General features: G+C 41.7%; 1 protein-coding gene across 11 annotated transcripts in view; it reads right to left on the bottom strand.

The window, feature by feature from the left end:
• The window catches only part of dlg3 (discs, large homolog 3 (Drosophila)), a 101,242-nt gene that overhangs the window by 64,605 nt on the left and 12,361 nt on the right, over window positions 1-24,276 (bottom strand). For 3 of the 11 annotated variants that reach the window (XM_086101229.1, XM_086101230.1, XM_086101232.1), the window contains exon 1: window positions 13,733-14,882. In XM_086101229.1, coding sequence (XP_085957355.1) covers window positions 13,733-14,128 — 396 coding nt within the window. In that variant the 5' untranslated portion in view covers window positions 14,129-14,882. Of the gene's footprint in view, window positions 1-13,732; window positions 14,884-22,279; window positions 22,409-24,276 lie in introns of those variants that run through there. The other 8 variants (XM_086101234.1, XM_086101238.1, XM_086101235.1 and 5 more) reach the window with 4 other exon arrangements.

Genomic DNA, 24,276 nt, shown 5'->3' with positions numbered 1-24,276 from the left:
GTGAATTTTTGCCTAATACGGGTAGGTCAGCAATGAATCCCCAATGATAAACCACAGTTCATTGTGTCCAGCATTTTCTCCTAAATTGGTACAAACAACAAAATCTACAGGATAAAATTTGTGCTTCTCATTAAAATGTAAACAGACACACAAGTACATCTGTGTAAAAGCGCTATCTACATGCATACATTATCAAGTGCAGCAATCACACAGGGACGCAGCGTGTTGCTGCGGCCGCCGATTCCTCTCGAATCCAGACCGAGCATAAAAAATGTAGGAGGGGGACAGAGGACAAGGAGAAGGAGGAGAGCGGGCGGGGGGGGGGGGGGACAGGAGGAGGAGGAAGATGACAGAAAGGAAGAACACTGAAACACACACAAATAAGAAGCCAGACCAAATGGCTGAAGGCCTGCTTGGATAATGCATTAGACCGAGATGGCACTCAAAACAGCTATGCCAAAAGTCCACACACACACGCACACGCACACACACGCGCGCACACACACGCGCGCGCACACACACACCGACCTTCGCTCAAGCAACAAATATTTACAAAAATAAGTACACGGTGGTGCATTCTAAGCAAATTTTCCTGATCCAGAATAGCACACTGCACACGCTACATTGAATTAAAGATGTGTGCATGATTCACGGCGAACGGTGAAATCTGTGTCATGTACTGTACATTTGCGACAAGGCATGAAAAATGCAGTGGGGAAATTGCAAACATAGGTTTACACGTTCCCAAGCCATCACTGGTCGCTCAAAAATGGACATAGGATTGATTTTCACTGCCATGTTTTTTTTTGACAAAAAGATAGATAGATAGATAGATAGATAGATAGATAGATAGATAGATAGATAGATAGATAGATAGATAGATAGATAGATAGATAGATAGATAGATAGATAGATAGATAGATAGATAGATCATAAATTCTCACGTTTGCAAATTTTGAGGGGAAAAAAATTCTAGAAATAAAAATATACAAGAAAAATATTGCTTTGCTGCCATCCAGTGGCATCTTAGTTCCAAGAAACTATGTTGAAGTGAGTTAAGGAGCTTCATTTAGAGATTCAGTCAAATTTTGCCGTAATTGTGTTGTCGTCTCGGTGCCAAGGAACTGTGTTTACTTTCGATGACTTTCATTCTGACCAAAGTAGTGCTTTGCCACTATTTCGGGTCTCTTTAGGGGGCATCAATTATTTGCAACAAGAGAAGCCTGTGCTTCTTGCTAAAGCTGCTGCTTCCACGCCCTGACCCTGGATAAATGGAAGAAAATGGATGGAAGGATGGATGAATGGAATTCAATGTGTACATTTTGTATTACAAAAAACTGTACGTTGATATGCATATTAGTTGTACCTCAAGTTGGTGTCGGGAGGAATCCTCACACCTCATAAATGCTCAATTTAGAGGAGACACCAAAAACGGCACATTTTTGTGAAACCATTCAAATCCATCCAACCATTTTCTAATCCGGTTATCCTCACGATGGTCGCGGGCGTGAGAGAAGAGGTTTCGGCCCAACCTCGGTTTCAACGTAACACGTTTACGTTTTCACCCCTACAAGGTTCACATTTCAAAGTCCCGATTTTACATAATTCATTTTCCATTTGCCGATTTTGCTGACAACAAACCTTTATAATGTAAACTTCATTATAACACCCAGATTTTTCCCACAAAACAGTGAAAACGCCTTTGTTACAACGAACTCTGCGAAGCTAACTGCCGCCGCGACCTTGCTTAGGAACAAAACGCACAGTGCGGGATTCCCCTCTGTTGCTTAGCATACTTTATGCCGCAACTCACGGAGGCATAGCACATGGTCTAAAAACATGAAACGACGGCTAAATGGAAGCAAATCTCGCTGTTTGTCAAGGCTGATATTGTCTCTCACTTTCAAAAGGAATCTCAACCGAGACTACGTAAATTGACGACAGATGGTTTCGCCAGCGCCAGTGGCAGTTGCCGATGGCGACTAAACATTTGCTGACTGAATGTTTTCAGAGATGAAGTAGGAACGCGACCGTTGTTTGTTTCATGTTATATAAAAATCTTTTTTTCTTCATATACACGTACAGGTATTTGTAATTGACATGTTTACACTGTATTACATGTTCATGTTGTCACGTTACGCACGAAGCAGGAAAAGGGAACTGCCTCGTACGTAACGGAGAAAACGAAAACAAGCGGATCCCTGAAATAGCAGACACCGAGAAGGACTTTGTAAAACAATAATATTTATTATAAACAAAAATCCCGCCTAATAAAACAACAGAAAACGCTGGTCTCAGAACGATAGCCAGGAAATAAGGAACGCGAGAACAGAAAGCGCTGGTAAAAACGAGCACCAGGAAATAAGGAAATGCGACAACAGAAAACGCTTGCAAAACAACGGCAAGGAAAAATATGTTAAACGAGTACTGATTTACGTACGCTAAGATAATGCTTCCCGTGGGACGACGATAATATAACCAACCGCGAATGGTGTCGAACAATATGTGTAATCATAGGCAATAGCAGTGGCACGGCATGCAATACTCCGGCAATGGGTCGACCGCCGGAGCGCCTAGATATAGCAGGTGCAATCTCTGGCAAATAGGCAGCAGGTGTGCAGGCGGCAGAAGTGAACGCGTGCCACCTGCTGCCGAATACGGATCATGACACGTTTTTACCTCTATAAATGCTCATTCTGTATTATACTCCGTAGTTGGCGGACATTTTATCGGAAATGGTTACAACGAACTACCGTTATAATGGCACATTGTAAGGTGGTTCGACTGTACGTTGTTCATTTTTAACTTCATGCAGGTGAGGAAGCCTACAGGTAAGAACTATAAAAGCTTTTTTCCAGTTTTCTTTTTTTTCCCAGCCCATAAAGCATGAATTCCAGTGACAATATTGCAGAATATTCCAGAGCGCTGATGAGAAGCAAGTAAGCACATTTGTATGACGGGGCACTGAAAGCTCTTTCCTCTTTCATTCTTTTACTGGTCACAGGTGGATGTGACAGCATTAAAAATAGATCCCTTCCATTTATATTTTCACGGACGCTAAACTGCTGAACGCTCACATGCCAAAGCATCGACACGAGAAATGTGCTTCTCAAGTTATGACACGAGAGAAACGTTGAAGTGTAATACTGTTACTTGCATAATTTTATGAGTAACAAACTTGGCAAACAGACATGGGCTTCTGTTTCATTCATTCTGGGGGTTTTTTGCTTTCTGGCAGGATTACACAACAAAAACAATAAAGGGGACATCTGTGAAACTTTGTGGAGGAGTCATTTGTCAAGAAAGAATCCATTACATTTTGGTGCAGATCTGGATAAAGGTGCAGAGAAGAAATAAGCTAATTTCTGTTACAATAAACAGTGAGATTTATTATACATCAATGTTTTGGCAAATGACTCAATATGAAAGAGTTTATTTATCTTCTTCAATTAGCGTTGCGAACTTACTAAACACTTAGACTTGCAGTCTTTTAGGCATTCACTACGACAATTTGACCACATTCGACCAAGCAAGTACAGCATAAACATAAGTCATAAATTAGATTCCAACCATAATGCAAAGAAATCTGTGGCTTTATCAATTCAACTTTTCATGTTCCATGAAACAATGCTGGAAACGTGCACTTGTTAAGCACTCAACTTATTTAAGCGATGTATCGAAACACAAAGTGCATACAATAGGCTTTTTATGCAGTTTATATATATATATATTATGAATAAAGGCAGGCAATGAACCAAAATTAAGCCATTGCAATTCTAAAATTGCATTCCTATGATGTTGAGTGAATTCGATTAATTGTTCAGTCCCAGAAGGTATGAGTGAGTGTGGAATGAATGTGTGGTAATAAATATGATGCAACTCACGATTTCACACAGTGGAAATGCAAGACTGATCACGTTCAAACACATTAATGTTCGTCATGGGGGGTTGCAAGTTTGTTTGGATTGAACCAGAAGCTGCGATCACAAGATGTTTCTTCTTGATGTTCCACTGTGACCGAAATAAGAGCTGATAAAATGGCGGATGAAAGCAATAAAAGCGCAAGCAGCTCTGAAAGCACCCACACACCCCCACAGAAGTGAAGAGGAGTCAGAAAGCTTCAGGAGCTCTCCACTCGTATCGATTGTGATCTGCACACAAGCCGTGGTAACATGTAGGGGGGGAATGTTACCGTGCAGAAGATGCTCACGTTTGGCTCACTGGAACACAACGTGGAGCGACTTTTAACATTCGAGGCGATTTTTCAAAGACAAGGCACCCGGCACACCATGAGGAAAATCATAAGCAACGAAGCCACTTGAGATGGCAGTGCAGCGCAGCACGCATAACAGAACCACAACTCCGACGCCAATCGTGAGTCCCTGGGTAACCATGTCAAGTCGTAGTACCGGGATCGACCTGCAAGAGGCAGCGTGGTTTTGATTCCACAGGGGATACAGAAACTACAAAGAAGAAAGATTAGTAAGCGAAAGGGATTCGGGATGCTTCCGAAGTGGCTGACATTATGTCTCATGTCACAAGCACAAAGTCTGTTGATTGGTCCTAGCAACCTGCGATCGCATATATTAAACTGGTTAATATTTACGATTGTTGGGCTAGAACAGCAGATCGAAGAGGGAAACACCTCAACTCAAAACAGAGGACAATCATTCAGAATAATCTGTCACTAACATCCAAGATTCAGGCTTTAGCTGACTTTCACCAGAAGTCTGTGAAAATGCTCAAATTTTGTGTATGACGTCACTGGCTTGGCTGAGCTCGGCGTTGAAGACAAACAAAAAGATTAACCCTTTCAGGGACAGCGGTTACTACAGTGGACAGTTTATCATTCTATCAGTTTACACAGTGCATGAATGGGTTAAATATTGAACAGGTTTAAAAGTAATAATCTCTTCTAGGAGATCGGGGTAGTAAAATAACACACCCAACACCACAGGATAATCACAAAGCGTAATCATGAAGGATAATGTCTTGCTGACAAATCCAAGAATCGTTAGAAAGAAAAACATTTTTTAACACACCCACACACATATTTATAACTCAGGATAGTCTCCGAAAGACAGTTGAGATTCTAGATTTTGCCGACTTTAATTTCAAGGGAGTGAAAAGGCTTAAATATGGCCTGGATAGTTCTCAGTGTCACGTAAAAATCATGGTGTCCGTGGATTACCTGAAATCAGTGTTGAACACATCCAAACATTTCTGCTTGTTATTATGGCCCGACCGATTGATTGGCCGGTCAAGTTGATGGTCGATATTAAAGGTTTTGCCAAAGAAACTATTTTTGCACATGAGAACAAAAAACAAAGCTAATGAAAATCCAGACTGATCGGGCCCTAGTTTTAACATTTGTGATTTTCAGCCCTGAACGTTTTATGAGCAGACCGGAAAGGGGGAAAAACTGCAAACACACCTCATAACACAGGATAATCATGAAGAATAATTATTCAGAGGCATCTGACAACTGGGCTTTTGCTGACTTTAGATGGAAGAGAGAAAAGTGTTTTTTATCGTTATGTGTGTACCAAACTTACTTAAAACAGGTATAATATTTGAGATTATCAACTCAGCCATTTCCCCAAATAGATCCAAGAGGAAAAATCACTTCCATCACATCCGACAACACAGGATAATCGCTCAGGATAATCCTTCACAGACAAATCCAAGAATCAATGCAGAGTTCAAATGCTTCAATTGAGTCCGGCTGTGTGTGTGTGTGTTTTATTGCCCAACACGCAATTCTTTGAGGTTATATTAATTAATAGCCACATTTTATTTAACACTGCCCCACAATTCCACCCAAAGGTCCCTTGTGTGCAGCTCGTATTCCTGCCGCCTTCATCGCTGATTCAGGAGTCCGGCGTGCTGTCGTTTTTCTAGGACAGTCGCTAGTGTGATCAGCAAAAAAAAAACAAAAAAAAAAAGCATAAAACAAAGCAGGCAAGCAAACAAACAGCGGTACCCTCCCCTTTCCTTTCTCCCATGGATGGGGGCCACTATCTGATCAAACAAAGCATTTATTCCACATCCTACTAGTGTAATGAGCTGTCTATGCACTAGTATGCTTTTTGTCTTCAATAGGAAGACCGTTTTAGCACAGCAGTAGAACAATTACTGTGCAATAAATGACTGAACGCCTTTGTTCCCCGCGACCTTCTTTTCCACTCTTCCCATTCACACACTAGTAGAAAGCATAAGATGCACTAGTGGAAAAACTATGGCACACTAGTACACTGCAGAACAACTGTGTGGAGTTTGTTTCCACTACTGTCGAGCAGAACACACGCGCACGCACACACACACACACACACACACACACACACACACACACACACACACACACACACACACACACGCACACATGCACACGTACACTACTAGTCTTGAATTTCACATATTTACAAGATCAATTTGTAGTTGACAATAAGAATGGAGTGTTCAATAATATGTTCAACTTTATGAGATATGAATCGGCTTGATGCGATGATAAGAGTTTGAATACTTGTGTTTCAGTGGTTGAATGAATCCTAAGATTTGAAATCAATGAATAATTGTTTGATAAATTGAGATTTCAATCTCAATCGAAAAAAAAATTATGATTAATTTTATAACCGTCACAAAGGCTCACAGTACTTTGGACATGTATTGATAGATAAAAACAATGCTAATAAAAAATGTTAAAAATTGTGTATTTTCACTGAGGTAAATCAAAAAAATCTCCACACCAGACATGTGAAATGACAAATTACAACAAAATACCATTTTTGATATGGTATATGAAGAGAAATAGTAATGTTACCTGATATGTAACAGCAACTATCCCCCCAAGCACAAACATAATCAAAAGTCATTAGTATGAAGCAAGTCACACAAGGCACACTTAACGGTACATTAAAAAATACATACAGAAATGAATCTTCGATTGCGTTATAAAATCTGTGTCTCTTGGATAAAACACCATTTCGGCAACAGATGAAACTCGAAATAATAAGGCGCTGCTGTAAAGGCAGCCGCTCTCGCGGCGCCATCTTGAAAAATATGAAATCATGAAATACATCTTCTGAGTTCATGTTGATAAAAGTCGACTGGCTTCCAGTATTGCGCAATAGAAGGAACTCTTTGACATACTACTGTAACAACTACGTACCTTGTGAGGCAAAACTACTCCTGGGTATTTTGGGACTACTTTTTGCATCCAGGAGGCTACTCGGGCGTGACATGTTTGCTAGTTGGGCCGAGTAGTATAACTAGTGCAGCATAGTAATTTACTAGGAAGGCTGAATTGCATACTAGTCGACCAAAAGTGGCACTAAGAGTGGGAAAACAACATTACCAGGAATGAAAAAAAAAAACCCACTACCAGTAAGACACAGTTGTTCTAATAGTGCACCTTTGTCATTCTGCTACAGACAACTCAGGGTGTTGGTAAGATGAGTATGGCATATTGAAGCTGGAGAGGTTAACAAGTAGTATTTTAGTAGGCGGACTGGTAGCATGCAAATGCCAACCAGGCACAAGGAGAACATCCACACAGGAAGGTTGGAGCCGGAATCAAACCCTGCACTGTGAGGCAACCGTGCTAACCAGTCGAGCACCGTTCCACCCCCTAATATATATATATATATATATATATATATATATATATATATATATATATACTTTTATAAAATTATTATCTGGTCATTCTATGGAAGGAGAAAACTAATTAAAATGTTTCAAAATGGCACGAAGCGCAAGACGTTCGCATATTTAGCACATGACAAGGCCGTTTGTTAATACCCCCGGATGCTGTTACAAGGAAGGGCAAATCGCATCAGTGCGGACAAAATCTCATCAGACGGATGTACGCGCCGGTGACATGATAACTCAATGCGACTGAGGAAGACGCGCGCGCGCGCATGCAAGCATTTCTGATCAGGGCCTTCGGGCTTTCAAGTGGTATTCACCTATGGGAGTGTTCGACACGGAACGCCCACTGTGCCTGTGAATTAATCGAAAACCTAGCCACATGCGAACACTACGGAGGACTGGTAATAAACAAAAGAGGATTTTGGCGGAGAGAATAAGCCTGGCTGGTTATAAATAAAGTAACATCTCATGAATGTTTAAGAGCAATCATAGCTACAGAGCTGCACAAAGACAGATTGGCGGCCGCGGGGGGAAAAACCAGGGGAGATTTCTGACTGAAGCTGCCGATATGGCCTCAAATTTACATTCAAAAAGCCTGTCTTTTGAATCAGCGCTCCCCAACCTTTTTTTGGGCCATGGACCAGTTTCATGGAAAGTAATATTTTAATGGACTGACTGGCAAACAGAGGAAAGGAATAAAATCATGAAAACATTGTGCTGAATGTAGTTGGTTGAAATGCCGGGGAGAAAATGACACCTAAAGTTTGTTACTTCGCGTCTACTCTGTCATTTTGTTGTGCTTATTGCAGAAAAGCCTGCTTGACAAATGGAAATGGGAGCAAGGATTTTTATTTTTTGGCAACTCTTGGATTTTCTGCCTTGATTTGAATCCAGAACACAACTCCATATTGCCAAAGCATTTTTAAAGGCTCCACATGGCTCATTTGCAAGCCTGTTGACATATTAATTAAGCAGAGTGGGATTGGTGTGTCAGAATCACCTGCAGCCATAAACTTGTATTTTAAGTAGGGTCGTCTCTTAAATGCAGTTTTCATTTTCTTGGAAGTTGTCAGCTCTTTTTTTGTCTCATCATTTAGCATTCTCCCCAGCCCAGTCTTTTTTTTTTAAACACAAATATTCACTAGCTTGTGGGCTTACTTTTTTTATACACAGAAGCACCATAAGTGCCCCGGCTTTGAGGTAGTCGAGGCATAGAGCATCGATTTTTTTGCTATGTGTTGCTGTGTTTCGAGCCAGATTTGGATATGGCAAAAAATATATATATAACTAATAAATAATAACAATGTGGTTGAATATGTTGGTGTTTAACTATGCTATTCTCTTTTGTGAAAACCGATGCTATTCCATGTGTGTTTAAGTAGAAGTTGTTTGATAGTGTTTTGTATTGTATGTGAGCAACAAGATAGTAGACTATGGTCATTATATCCATCCATCCAACCTTTTTCTGACCCGCTTTATCCTCACAAGGGTCGCGGGGCATGCTGGAGCCTATCTCAGTAGTCTTCGGGCAGTACGCAGGGGACACCCTGAACCGCTTGCCAGCCAAATGCAGGGCACACAGAGACGAACAACCATCAGCGCTCAGACTCACACCTAGGGACAATTTTGAGTGTTCAATCAGCGTGTCAGGCATGTTTTTGGAATGTGGGAGGAAACCGGAGTACCCGGAGAATACCCACGCAGGCACAGGGAGAACATGAAAACTCCACACAGGAAGGCCGGAGCCGGAATTGAACCCAGTACTTTTGCACTGTGAGGTCAAAGTGCGAACCACTCCCCACCGGGCCGCCCCATGGTCATTATATAATTTTGAAAATTTGGGGGCTTAGCTATACGTGAAAACAAATATATGATTCATCATCTCATTGCATTAATTTTTGCATGTAAGAAATTGATGGATGACTTGTTTTGAAATCTGTCAACGTTAATCGTTTGTGAAATTATTGTTGAAGTGAATGTAAACAGGTTAAGAAAATGAATGCAAAATCTCCATGTTACTTATTACACATGACATTTGACATTTCGGTACAGATTTTAACATGGATCGTGTAAATTGACACAGAGGATTTGCTTTCGCAGGCCACATAAACTGACGTGGCGGGCCCGATCTGGCCCCCAGGCCTCGAGCTTGACACCTGTGCTTTAAATAGTTGTGCTTCAATACATTTAAATTTGGATTCAGCATACGGGAACTTTAAATACCACGGATTTACAGGGGTTCACCGTTCATTGCGCAGGAGGCATTTTACAGTATATACAAATGACGGAAGACAACATCAATGATGTTATCAATGTCTCGTGACGACATTGGGAGTGACGGTGCGCCACATGACTTGTTTATGAAAGGCAAAGTGCATTCGATGTGCTTGGGCATGTTTGATTTCTAACCCACTCTAGGTTAGCCGTGGAAGAGGAAGGAGGTGTCCTTCCTCGCCACATTTCCCGGGGATGAGCAGTTTGCCAGGCCGGGGTTCATCTCGTTTATACACGGTTGGCTTGATTTGAAGGGATGAAGGGACAGATGCTCGTCCACGCTGTCAGAGGCCTTCTCCCTCTATGACAGCACCACCGACTCCCTCCTCTTACATAACCCAACACCCCCCACCTAACCACCCACCACAACCACCACCACCGCCAACACCTCCACCTTGCCTGCCTTTATTGGTTTATTTATCTTGTTTCCTACCTTGGTTCAACACACAATTCCAGCATGTTTTTTTCCAGCTTGACGGATATCCTTATTGAATGGCACATTGCGTATTTGCTGTACGGATTTTAGAAAGGGCAGAATCTTCTTGGTGTATGTTTATGACACTAAAGGATTTGGCTAAACAAACATTTCGAGAGGGTATTTTTACATCCAGGGTATGGACATAGAGAGGGTGACCTCCTACAAGTACCTAGGTGTTCTTCTGAACAACAAACTGGACTGGTCTACAAACACGGACAACCTGATTAGGAAAGGACAGAGCCGACTCTTCCTACTCAGGAAACTGAGGTCTTTTGGGATTCAGGGGTCGCTCCTTAAGACTTTCTATAACTCGGTGGTGGCCTCGGCCATCCATTATGGCATTGTCTGCTGGTCAGGCAGCATCTCAGCCCGGGACAGAAAGAGACTGGAGCGACTGGTCAGGAAGGCCAGTTCTGTCCTGGGTTGCTCCCTTGACACTCTGGAGGAGGTGGGCAACAGAAGGATGCTAACTAAGCTAAAAGCTATGATGGACAGTCCCTCCCACCCTCTCCAGCCCGCCCTGACAGCACTAGGTAGCTCCTTCAGCCAGAGACTGTTACACCCGCGCTGCAAGAAGGAGAGATACAGACGCTCGTTCCTACCAACTGCTGTCAGGCTGCTGAATAAAAAATAGCAACAATAATATTTAATAATTGAATGATGTGGAAAACAACTGTAAATAGCACTGCGATTTATCCATTTTGTATTTATATTGCACTTAATTGGATGGTGTTTGTTTGTTTTTTCTTCTTCTTTCTGCCTACATTCTTGCTGCTGGAGGCTGTAAATTTCCCCAGTGTGGGACTAATAAAGGATATCTTATCTTATCTTATCTTATCTTAATGTTAGATTTAACTATGTTTTTCCGACATTGTAATTTGCATTTTGAACATTTGGAATTTGCAACTGAGTTAACTAACAAACGTGTTGAGATTAGTCAAACTGGACATCTGCAACAGGGTGGTAGATATCTCAAACTGTACTTTGACATATGTGCAATTTGATTCTGACTTCAGGCACTTCACCCATTTAAAACTATAATACATCGCTCTCTCTCTCTCTATATATATATATATATATATATGTATACACACACACACACACTCTCTCTCTCTCTCTCTCTCTCTCTCTCTGGGGAAGAAACAAAAGGGGGGCGCCGCCATATTGATGCCGCGAATTAAAGATATCTTGAACTGAAATTTGGACGAATCAGAATCACACTGTAGATAATTGAAATTGGAGTTCCAGATGTCTACAATGGTGTTGCAGATACAGTGTATGGAATTGACTATCAGATGTCTGCAACTTAGTTGCGAGATATCAGAGATGGCGTCATTGTGACGTTGCCGATAGCAGTTTCATTCATGTTTGACTCACAGATACTGCTAGTTGTCGTTTCGTCTCATCACAATGACGTTACACATATGTTGAATGAAAATTCCAACATCCTTTGCATTCGACGTCCTATTGCAGATCGAAAAACTGAGCTTTTATAATGTTAAAGGTGCTTGCCATATAGGCTGTATTGTTTTTACAATGGGTAGAAGAGGTTGATGATGGATGTTTATGACCACAAGGATCAGGATTTGGCAAAGAAAACCAATTCAGTAGGCTTTTGATCATGTTGGCTTCAAATGAGCAATAGATATTAGTTACACGTTTGACTTAAGTCACAGTACTTGCTTGCATAATCGCACATTGTTGTGATGTGTGAAATAAAAGCAGAGTATATAGATGGGGGAGAGGGGAAAAAGGCACCGCATTTCCTTATCTCTTTCCAGGCTGCGTCTCTGCTCAGGGGCATCATTGAAAAACTCAGCCTCCATTTTGCCCCTGTGCTGCTGCTGCTTCTTCTTCATGTTCTTCTCACCTCCGTGCTCTTACTGCCTCGCGCACACATTTTAAAATGCAGCGTATGGGATTAAAAAAAAAAAAGACAAAAAAAACCCCAAAAACGGACGATGCGGCGGCTCCACACCACATTGCCACATACTCATGCATGGCAAGGAGCTGTTCCTTGAATCTCATGCTCAACAAGCGTGGCCCTTCCCCCCGCTTCGGCTCACATACGTGCAGCTTGTTTAATTAATGCTTCAGAGGCAGCATCGACTTGTTTTTTTTTGTTTTTTTTGTAAATCCCACCTACCTCCCCTTAACTGTAATTCTCATTCATGTAAATACACTATGACCCAAAATGTACCGCATGTAACGCGGCGGTTTCATTCATAATCTGTGCTGGATGCATGACAGGCATACAGGCGTGAGCGTTGCAGAGGACACATTAAATCGGGATCGTCGCCGTATAAAATGGAGTCCATCGATACGAATACAAGCGATGGCATTTCATCATCTCATCCAAATGAGACACGAGGCGACGGTCAACTGTTTCGCGTTTCTCAGCTTTACATAACTGCATTCCTGACAAAAATGCACCATTTTCTTTTCGGGCCTACGACACCTGAATCAGCAAAGAAGCCAAGGCGTGTTCCAATCTATAAGCATTAGTCATCAAATGCACAAACATGATCTCCATGTGTGCACTCAAACTGGATCAGTCCTGTTCTGTCCTTCCCACATTGCTGCCTACCACAGTCACAGTCAATGGGAAGGCTAAGAGATGACAAACTGGAAGGATTACAAGAACATTTATGGTGGTTTACTGGAGGGATAATAATAATACATTTACAATTTTGTGTAGGGGGGGAGGGGGTCTTTGCAAATGAGATGTGCAACAGGGAGCAACAGTATAATAAATGGCGTTAAGCAGACCGGAATAGGTATGTTTTGAGCCTAGATTTGCAGAGGGTTAATAAATGGGCATCAGAACAATTCTCCCTATCAAGGCCTGAACAGCTAATCCAATTTTAGCTCATCTAGAACTGAAGAGGGTTAATGAGTAGGTATCGGAAGCATTCCTTATTCCAAGTTCCAGAGAAACCCTGAGTTTTAGCAAGTCTAGATTTGAAGTGGGTTCATGATTTGCTATCAAAACTATTCCCTCCACCAAGGCCCAAAGAAAATCTCAATCGTAGTTTGTTAAGAGGGTTAATGAACTCATCTCAGAACTATTATTCACAACTTGAAAGCCCAAGGATACCACCTCATTTTACCTCATTGAGATTTGAAAAGGGCTAATGAACAAGTATCAGAACCATTACTTACACCCAGACCCAAAGAAAACCCGCAATTTTAGCTCATCAAGATTTGAAGCGCGTTAATGAACCAGCGTCAGAACCATTCGCTGTGCCAAGACCCAAAGACCTCAATCCTAGCTCCTCTATATTGAAGGAGGGCTAATGAATGGATATGAGGACCCCAAGCATGCCTTACCTGGTCATACCACTCCCGATTGGTGCAGGTGCACTCAGGCCACCATCCTCCTTGTCCACTTGAGTTGTTGCCGTTGACTTTGGGACCCCCTTTGGATTGGCCCTTAGGATTGGGGCCTCCAGGCCCACCGCCAGACATCATCTTGCCCTTACTTCTCCCTAAGGTGCCCCCTCCACCTCCTCCTCCGCCACCTCCTCCTCCTCCTCCACCCATGTTGCCTCCTCCCCCCGAGGCCGGAGCGGGTAAGGTTTGGCCTCCTCCGTACCCGGGCGGGTATCCATAGGGCTCGGCCTGCCAGTCTCCTCCATAGGCCGGGGCGTCCATCCTGCGCAGGGCCGCCATGCGGGTCACCTCATAACATTCTGGGCACTTGCAGCAGTGGTGGTGTTTGTGCATGCTGGCTGGGCAGACGCTGGGCTGATGTCACACGGCGCCGCGATGGGCTAAACGGAACACAGATGCCAGTGGAAAAGCGCACTAATCACAGGAATTTGAGAGAGTTTTTCCCGCCCTCTTTTGTCAAATCCCGTCGCTCTCAGCTTCTCGGATGCGAAGCAAAGGGGGGGTAAAAAAAATGGAGATGGAGAGGGAGACGGGATGCCGCAACAGTAAAAGAAAAACTACAAAATGGGCACGGCGTCTTTGTCCTCTTGAGCGTAGAAGATCAAATATTGTATACGATCACAATCAGAGACCAGCCCTGATGAGATGAGAATCCTCTTGGTTCACAGTGATGCGCATATAAATTCATATATATGGACATATATATGGATGTATATGTTTTGCTTATATATTATATATATTTACACACACAAATACATATAAAAATATGAATATAAACAGACGAGCACGAGTACGGATATGTACAAGGATAATTGAATCTATATATAAATATCTATAAGCGTGTGTACAAATATATATAGCTATATAAACAATATGTAGAAATAAACAGTGTCCTCCGATGGAAAAATCTTGCTCTTCGACCCTCCGTGTCTTCCTGTGCGCTCAAAATTTGCTCTTCTTTTTCCCCCTGCGTTGAAAAGGCTTAGTGCCACCTCTTCTTCTCCCAGGCTGCAGAGAGGAGCTGAGCTGTGATCGCCTCTCAGCCAGCTTGCCCTAGATGTGGATTATTCCGAGGATGCGAGCGAGCAAGGGAGGAGATTGTGACGAGGGAGAGAGAGCGACAGCCAGGAGGAAGGGAGCGAGGGAGGGACGGGGTGGGGGAGGCTCAACTACGTAGCAGCATCCCTCTCGCCTCGAAGCGACCCCCCCCCAACCCCCTAACTCCATGGCCTCAGCCAATCAGCTGCAAGTGCAGCCATCAGCAGCAGCGGCAGCAGCAGAGAGCATCCGCTCGATGCTCTTAAAGGGACAGGCGCACCTCAACGTCACTGCTATGACTGAAAAAAGGTTCGCACACGTGACTGCGCATAGGGTTGCAAAATTCTGGGGGTTTTAAAAGGGGAAACTTTCCATGGAAATTCATGAGAAGAAACCTGGAATAAACAAAAACAACGGTTGCCTCATAATACTGCACCATACTGTTCATTTTCCATGCACACATCAAAAATATGATTGTCGATATGAAATTATGAATTACTGGTCTTTTTCAAATTTATTGATAGGCTGTCTGCACTGCTAGTAATTCTATTATTCTACTGCTATTCCACATCATCACTGACTTTTCTACCGCAAGGATGCACTGTTATGAAATCATATTTCTGCTTGTGTCTGTGATTACGTCAAATATGAGCCAAAATCAAGTTATTCCCGAAGCTTGCTTGAAGAAATGCATAAAATGGGTGGCAGGATATCTTCCTTTCACAGCGATGACATCAACACACGTGTAGCAACAAGATTACACGCTTGGGCCCTGCAGTGGGTGGACGTACGGCTGAATGGATGGATGGAGCGCATGTATGCACGTGTGTATATCCGTGTGTGTGTGTGCGTGCATGTAGGTGTGTGAGGGGGGAAGAAATGCACTCGCTTGTGAAGCTTGACCAGCCAGCCAATTTTTTTTTGTGGTTGTTTTGTTTTCTTTTTGCAGTAATGCAATGAGACTGCATGTGTAGCTTTCATGAATTGATCAAATACACACATGACGCATCGTGACACAAAAGTGTTTTGCTTTGTGTGTGTGTGGGGGGGGGGGGGGGGGTTGAGAGAGAAAGGGAATGACACTATTAAAACTCCGCAGATTTAATGTGACGGGGTAGATCTGGGTGTGTCTGAAATGTGAAGGAGGGATACATTTGAACATAGCCTGCTTGGAACAGTCAATAGATGGGAACTATACAGCAGTGGAATTCATACTTCTTTACTAATTTTCAAAGTAATAATACACAGGAAATCAATATATAGTATGCAGTAATTTAAAAGGTGCATTCCTATAGATGGGGACTTGTGTGTCAATAAAACTAACATACTAAACCAATTACAAACAGAAAATCCGACTTGATAGCCCAAAAAGATTTATAATTGCCTACAGATGCCCAAGACGGTGTTAAAGCACCACTGTGGTCAAATTCATCTAAACATAGTCACATGGCACCAAAGTTCCAAAAGGTGGCACGTAAGTAACGTTTTTGTCAAAGTGGATCTCCTCAACTCACTTCAACATGGCCCCAAGATGTCGCAAGATGGAGGCAAAGCTCTACTCGAGTGAAAATGAAACTTCTCAACTCACTTCAAGTCAAGTCAACTTTTATTGTCAAATATGCTCTGTGTGACAACATAGTCACTTGGCACCAGAATTCAACAAGATGGCACCAAAGCACTACTTTGGTGTAAATTAAGCTCTTCAACTTGCTTCAACATACTTCCCTCTCACCATGTCGGCCGCAAAACATTACTCTGGTCAACACGAAGCTCCTAAACTCACTTTAACAAGAAAATAGTTTGATATCAGGTGTTAATATTAAGAATATAAATATTTGTATTTTTGTATTTCGTTTTGACTTAAATATATTAATATGTTATGGCTTCATTAAAAAGAATACAACTTCATTCCCACAAGATTATGACTTTTTATTCTGAAAAAAAAATCCGGCCTTTGCCTTGTTTTTTTTCTCAGAAATCCCCCGCCCCCCACACTTTTTTTCATTTTAGTTTCTTCTCTGAGAATATATATATATATATATATATATATATTTAAATACACATAAAACAATAAAGAGATTCATATTATATTATGTCTTTCTCCCATTGTTAAACAAAATACTTAAAGATCTTAATAGTACCACTTTACTTACCCTTGTCAGATTTGTACTTTGTATCTCCAGAAAAACCATCTTTGTTTAATTAATTAGAGATGAAAGTGGACTTTCCTGAAAATTACAGCTTACCTGTCTACCTGTTTGAACATTGCGCTGGGGCCGTACCTGGCCAATCATGCATGAATTAGTTTACACAGAACGCTATTCAAATTCTCAACATTCAATTATTAACCTGCCTTTTGTGTGCACACGTGCACCCTTTGTGGCTTCCGTTCTCGCCGAAATGTTGAAATCTCCGAGATATGGCGAGGCCATGACAATGCGAGGGGAGGGGTGTTACGGTTACTCGTGTTCGTGCCGCAACATGGCTTGGCTCGTGAAAGCAAAACAAACGCTCAAACGCGTGTTCGTTCAATATTGTCAACTAATATTCGGATTAATTTTAGGCAATTTTTCCTCAATTTTCCGGAGGAAACTTCATGAAAATTTGAAATTCCGGAATTCCAGAGGACTTTCATCTCTAATTAATATTACAACTTTTTTTCCCAACCAAAATGTAACTTTATTCCCAAAATGTTTGCTAATCCCCAGTCATGTGTCAGTGCAAGCAAACTTCCTGCTATAAGCGAGCAGGATCTGCAATGCGTTGCAGACCGTCCGTGAGGCACGCACAGCAAGCTCAGCCACACTTAATTACGCGCAAGAGTAGCTCGCTTCTTTTTAATGATACTCTCTCACTCCAACCTACAGAGGTTTACCTAGTAGCGAGAGTGGAACTAAAAATCAAAAGAGCACAATCACCTCTTGAGTTTGTGGACTTGCGGGGCGGCAAGCCACAAAGCTCCAATGGAGCCAACCAGAGCGGTGCTGGGGGCGGGGCTTGCAAAGCAGCTTGAGAGGAAGATGTAAGCATATTGATCATGGCACACATGAGGGAGCACATGTTGCAACACTGGCAGCCTTGGCCTGAATCTGGAATGTTCTCTGCTCGGATGAATTTACCACTCGATGCAGTCAGATGAAGAAGCATAGCGGTATACTCGTCTCGCGGTTATGTAATAAAAGAGGCACAGAGGCACTCTAGCGGAGCGTCTAAATTTGTCGTCAAATTCAAAATATGCTTTCCTGATGTAAAACCGGCATCAGGAATATCGATGTGATATATTTGTTGAGTGCAAGATTAAAAACAAAACAAAACAAAACCAAAAAAAAAACCCCCGAAACTATTGTGCAATAAAGTGATCTAATCTACAATTCTTAAACAGCTGCTTGACATGCCTTGTCCAGTAAAATGAACCCCAAAGGCTCATGCCTGATGTTAATACAATACAATACAATACAATATATGCTGATTTATATAGCGCTTTCACAACAGCGGCAGCTGTAACAAAGCGCTTAACAAAACAGTTAACATAAAGTAAAAAAACGAAAAAGAAGGACTTTATCACTGCACTTATAGCTAGTTTTAATCAGTGTTATCAATGTCAAATGTAGTTTCCGTTACTATTTTCATTTTTTTATTTTATTTCGCGGACGAAAACGCTTTTTCCGTTTTATGCCTTTCGTTCATTATACTATAACTATAAAAACCTTGATTTTTACACCATCTGTATTGATGAAATGTCATATTGGCACCCTCTAAAAACAATGACACTTTTTACATTTTTTGTCAGAAATCTTGAAAATTTGAACCAAATACTGATTAGTTTAAATAATATTAGTCGTTTCATCTAAGAAGTGGAAATGAATGACATACTTCAGCCTTTCAGTGACAGCGGTTACTACAGTGACAGCTTATCATGTTATCAGGTGACAGGGTGCATGAAAGTGTTAACGCAGGATGTAGCCAATTTTAGCAGAGGAGGCCATCATCCTGAGGAGATGTGTGAGGCAAAAAAAATGTTTTTGTCAAAATATGACTTCAGCCATTGCTTTTAACGATATCATACCCTATAATTTTTTGTCCTCTGTCTGCGATCCATTTTTGGGTCCCGACCCACCAGTTGATAACCATTGGTTTCATGAATGACAGCAATAAGATACACATGCCAGGAGAACAGAAACTCTGCCCGGCGTGTTTGTCCCGCTTGAATTCCACGGCTAGGATGATTCCGAGTGATTAATGCCTACGTAGACGCACAATGATACGTACTACCCTTTTATGAAGAAAATCCTCCTGTGTGACTCACAGCAGGTTTGAGAAATGAGCAGAGCATCCTCCCCACATGCTTTGGTGCGCAATCTGCAAGCCTGCAGTCGCTTCCTCTCTCTTTTTTCTTTTTACGTGCACACAAACGTTGATGAACACTGCGCCCAATTAAACAGCTCGAATTGGGGGGGTGGCAAGCGCTAGGTGATTTATCTTGGCAAAATGAAAGCGGTGACCTCTGATCCGCGGGAAAAAGACTTTGGCGTGTGATTTACGTCACAAGGCGGACGGAATTATCTGCCCGCTCTTCAGCGCAGACGTTTCCCCTTCTTTTTCTCCACTCGTTGCCTAGCGGGCAAAGCGCCGTGCGATCCGCACAGCATCAGTTTGCCTTATTACGTAAACCCACCTGGACACCCTGGAAAACACACGCGCTCGCACGGGTATCGTAATGAGCGTGTTACAATGCCAGCCCCCCCCCCCCCCGCGGCCCCCCAACCGATGCAGACCTTTGCATTGAGTCATTTGGAGGCCTTTCTATGGCAAACCATGTGACCACTAGTTTGTCACCTGACCCGATGCAACACCTTAAAAGGCAGATCGGTAGTGGGGGAGGTTTAAAGGGCCAGCTCTCTCTTGCAGCAAAAAAAAAAGAAAAGAAAAAAAAAGTGGGGAACATGGATGGGTTTGAGGATGCAAGACTCACAAATATGGAATGCCGTTCAAGCATTTATTCCACATGCTTGTTATCCAGTTACTAGTTAGCTCTTCGCCCTGACTATTAAGACAATTCAGCAAACTAATAGAGCAACTGGGGCTCACTCAAAAAATGATTCTCTTTAAGTGACTCATGTTTTAACATTACTAGTACCACTAGCATGCAATCACACCATACTAATAAACTACTGTGTTACTCGAGTAACACTTCTAGGCCCAACTAGTAGGCATGTGTCCTATAATACTAGTAGCCTCCTTACAAAACAGTGATCTAAACAATGCATCGATGGCTTTGTGTAAAAGCCATTTGTTTGATAACTTTGATATCCAAGCTCGAGATAAAAAAAATTATATATCTACAATATACGATATATGTATATATATGTGTGTGTGTATAAAAGTAAAAAAAACAAACACATCCATATGGCTGATACGTCAGTCAACTGAGACACTGTACTTGCACTTGCAGCATCATATCACATCGTAAATCAATACTGGTATCGATTAGCAGACTCGCACAAGCAACAAAGCGGCTTGTCCGTGCAGTGATGAAAGTTAATACAACAGTTACATCTTATAATGACAGACATGTAGTGGCAAAATCTTTTAGTAGCGTCCAAAATTCATTTGAGAGTGTTCCCTGACACCGAGGCCTATAAAGAGGCCATTCCCTCCACGGAGACCAGTGCAGTTCTGTTCTGTTGAGTCCACAACATAAAATAAACCAACCCCGAATCCACTTTTCACCACCATTTCGATTGGGTTGCTGGTCAAACCACAAAATTCCCCATCTTAACTTTTCATGGAAATTCACCAGAAACCATGCCTGCCCACCTCCCCCCCGAACCGCGGTAAACACGTTCAAAGTCGCCATAAGTGAGGTGGGGGGGTGCCCTGTGTGTGGGCAGAATGGCGATGACTAGAGGGGGCATCAGTGAAGCATGCTGCTCAACAGAAGCGAGAAGGAGAGGGCGGGACGGGGGAGTAAAAATAGAGAGAAGAAAATAGACGAGACGCAGAGAAAACAAAATGTGCCCATCAGTGCACGAGGAGGCAGGAGAACAAACTCTGTTCTGCGCGCTCGCCTTGCAGCGGCTGGCCTGCACCCGCTGGGGCAAATGGTTGATGAGATCCAGGGCTACTAGCAAGATGTAGGTTCGGACAAATAAGAACACAATTATTTTTTTTAAAAGCAACGAAAGCAAGAGGGAAGCAGAGTGAGCCAGATCGAGAGGTAGAGCAGTCAGTAGGGATGCAGGCGGGGGAGGAATGTGGTTTCTATGGTAACGCCGGCTGTCGGTTCCAGCTCTGCACTGCACCCAGTCTCTCTCTCTCTCTCGATCTCCCCCCACTCCATTTCTCCCTCCCATTCACTGCCTGCTCATCCTCCACTCCCTTTTTCAAGCTATACAGAGAGTCTCAACACATATGCACGCACACACGCACACACACAAATCCAGCAACTCGCGATCAAACGCATCCATCTAGGAATGTGAGCGCATACAATATGCGATGAGACACGTGTGGCGTTACCGTTTAACACCACAAAACAAGGGGGGGAAATAAGAAATAAATCCATCCTCATGTTTTTGGTGCAAGATGACAACAAAAATCACAGAAATGTAGGTGGAACCCACTTGGGTGTTTTTTTTTTTTTTTAAATACATTTATGTGTTTTGTAAGCTTTACACAATCAGGATTTTGGAGCTGATCACCAATCAGCAGGTTGACAAAAAAGGAAAACCGATCACAGATCTGATCAGAGGCTGGACCAATAAATGTATTCAAACAAATTGATTATTGTACCGTTGATCCTCCCTATTCGCAGGGAATTGAGACCAGCCCGGCCAACAAATTGTCAAAATTTACGTGAGTCCCAAAGAATGAATGTTTATTTGACATTTTTTTGTCTTTTTCTGTTCGTTTAATAGTAAAAATAATATCTATCCATTTTCAACACCGCTTATCCTGAAAAGAGTCGTGCTGGAACTTATCCTAGCTGACTTCGGGCAGCAGGCGGGCTACACCCTAAAATGGTTGCAGAGCACATACAAAAACAATAAGGTTCTATAATTCTTTAACCAAGTACTTAATTCGAGAGTTATTTAACATCAACAGTTTTTAATTTGTTGTAAAATTGCTTCTTTTATTTCTATTTGTTTTTTTGTTGGGGGGGCGGGTAAAATAGTTTATTTTGATAGTGAAATAGTAATCCATGCTCATTTTATATATATTTTAATTAATTAATATAACAATTACCAAGGAAGCAATTACTTCATTTGATATGACAATTGGTTTGTGACGCAGTTGGATTGTAACTTCCCCCCTTTTTTTTTTACTATTTTTACGTCAAAATGCCGCATATCTTCGTTTCAACATTTAATTCATTCTTCAAGCACCACGAGAGGGGGTACCATCATCATCATCATCATTAAAAAAAACAAAAACAAAAAAAAAACTCACCTTTGGCGCATCAACGTGCGATCGAGTCACCAGGGCGCACACTCGCTCCACCTTGTGATTACTTCCTCTGCAAGTCACTCGGACGCGGCAAACGCCTTCCTTCTCTTCCTCATCCGCCTCCACCGGTTTCTCCGAGAAGACAAATAAATGTTGATTTATTGTAATTAACTAAGAAATCAAGAAATTGTTTTGGGAGAATTTGGAGAAATAAACATGCTAGCTTCCTTGCTGGGAGTCACACAACATGAAGAAGCATGCGATTCTGTTAGGAAGCTTAGAATGTAAAACATTGGATACATTTTTTTTTCCTGTCACACTTAATACTGTATTTGAGCTTTGACTCATGTAAATACAGTAATTCATTTAATGCAACCTGAAATTTTTAACTGTTAATTTCTTGTCTCAAAACTATATGAATTGGGAATTTCTCCATTGCGAGACTAATAAATGTTTCTTATCTTATCTTATCTTATATACAAGTAATCCAAAATTGAGAAAAATAGAGTTGGCTTCATGATTTAAGTAATTCCTCCAGTTTAACTTGAAATGTTGTTCTTCGTCCAAAGAACTTTGGAATTTTGAAACAAACTTTTTTTCTTAAATTGTCATAAATTCATCCAACTGTTTGTTTGTTGGTCCCCTCCGTGGAGCAAGGAGAAAACAATAACATGGCTGTTTAAGATAAAAAACACTTTGAAAAGCAAAAAAAAAAAAAAAAAAAAAACACTTTGAAAAGCTTTTCAAGGCTATATGACGAACTGCATATTGCGTTTCATCATACGCACCTCCACTACATTGCAGTTTTATTGTTTCTACAGTTCTATTTGTTCAAGAAAATGTGCTATTGCAAAAGTAAACACACAAAACTATTTATTTTTCATTTTTCAAAATCTACCGTTCCCATATAGATCCAGTAAATTCATTGACATCTCTTGGGTTCATTACTGCAACAATTAACCCACAGTGTGCCTTCAAGTACAGCAGAGGGCAGTGTTTAGGAAAAAAACGCCAAGTGGCCCCTGGTTGAGGCTTTGCTGGTGAAAGTTAACGGGGCAGTTTGGAAGCGGAAAGTGTGCATTTGTAGAAATGCAAAGCAAGGCAAGCCAGAAGTGTGTCAAAACAAATTTGGGATTGATTGAATGTTGACATTCATTGGGGAATTTTATCATGGAATGTGTGGAAGGAATGCAAAAAAAGAATTGTTGAACTCTCTAAAAAAGAAGCCTTCGTGTCCTGGCTGAAGTGAACCTTTTTGGTGGTGGGATGTTTGAATCGATTGAGGATTTTGGAAGGACATGGTAAAATTACAAAAGGGGAATTTCGAAATCGGAATTTATGAACTCTGGGCTAATTGGGAATTTCTGAAGGAGTAAAAAAAGATATCCCGCATTCTATCCTGCATTCTACATTTTGATACTGAAATGCTTTAAATCCGTTGAGAAATGTGGAAGGGTTAGATGAATTTGAAAATTAAGTTGAAGATTTTGTCATGAAACATGAAGAATAGAACAATGCGGACATTGCTTGAGAACCAATCAGTTAACTCTCTTGAACAACTGAATTATCCGAAAAGGATAGTTAAACTCCGCCGCTCCCTCATTTTGCAGGAGCTGTGTGGCATGATGTCACCTCAAGATGAACAGTCGACATACATTTGAGTAAGCCGGTTTCATTCAAAACCGATCGCCCCAATGCGTTGATGCAGAAGGAAGTAGTTGACCAGCTAATTATCAAAATGTGATCACCTTGAGTTACAAGAGTTTCCATGACAAGAAACCAGGAATTTACAAAACTGAAGATTGGTTTTTAAAAGGCAACTTAAATGTAGCTAGGGAGAGTACATTCCAGCATAATCCTGACTAAAACAACCAGATATCATGGTTGTTCACTCGTACCTGAGGTACGAATGCCCCGATGTATCGTTTCTCCACTTACAAGCAGTCACTTGGTCAATAATGTTGCTATGTTTTGAAAGCCAAAATTTAAGATGACGAGCA

This window comes from Hippocampus guttulatus, chromosome 2 (assembly GCF_054856545.1).
Source record: "Hippocampus guttulatus isolate MCC_2025c chromosome 2, RoL_Hgut_1.0, whole genome shotgun sequence".
NCBI lineage: Eukaryota > Metazoa > Chordata > Actinopteri > Syngnathiformes > Syngnathidae > Hippocampus > Hippocampus guttulatus.
The sequence above is the reverse complement of the archived record's forward strand: the minus strand, read 5'-3'. Positions and strand labels throughout refer to the sequence as shown.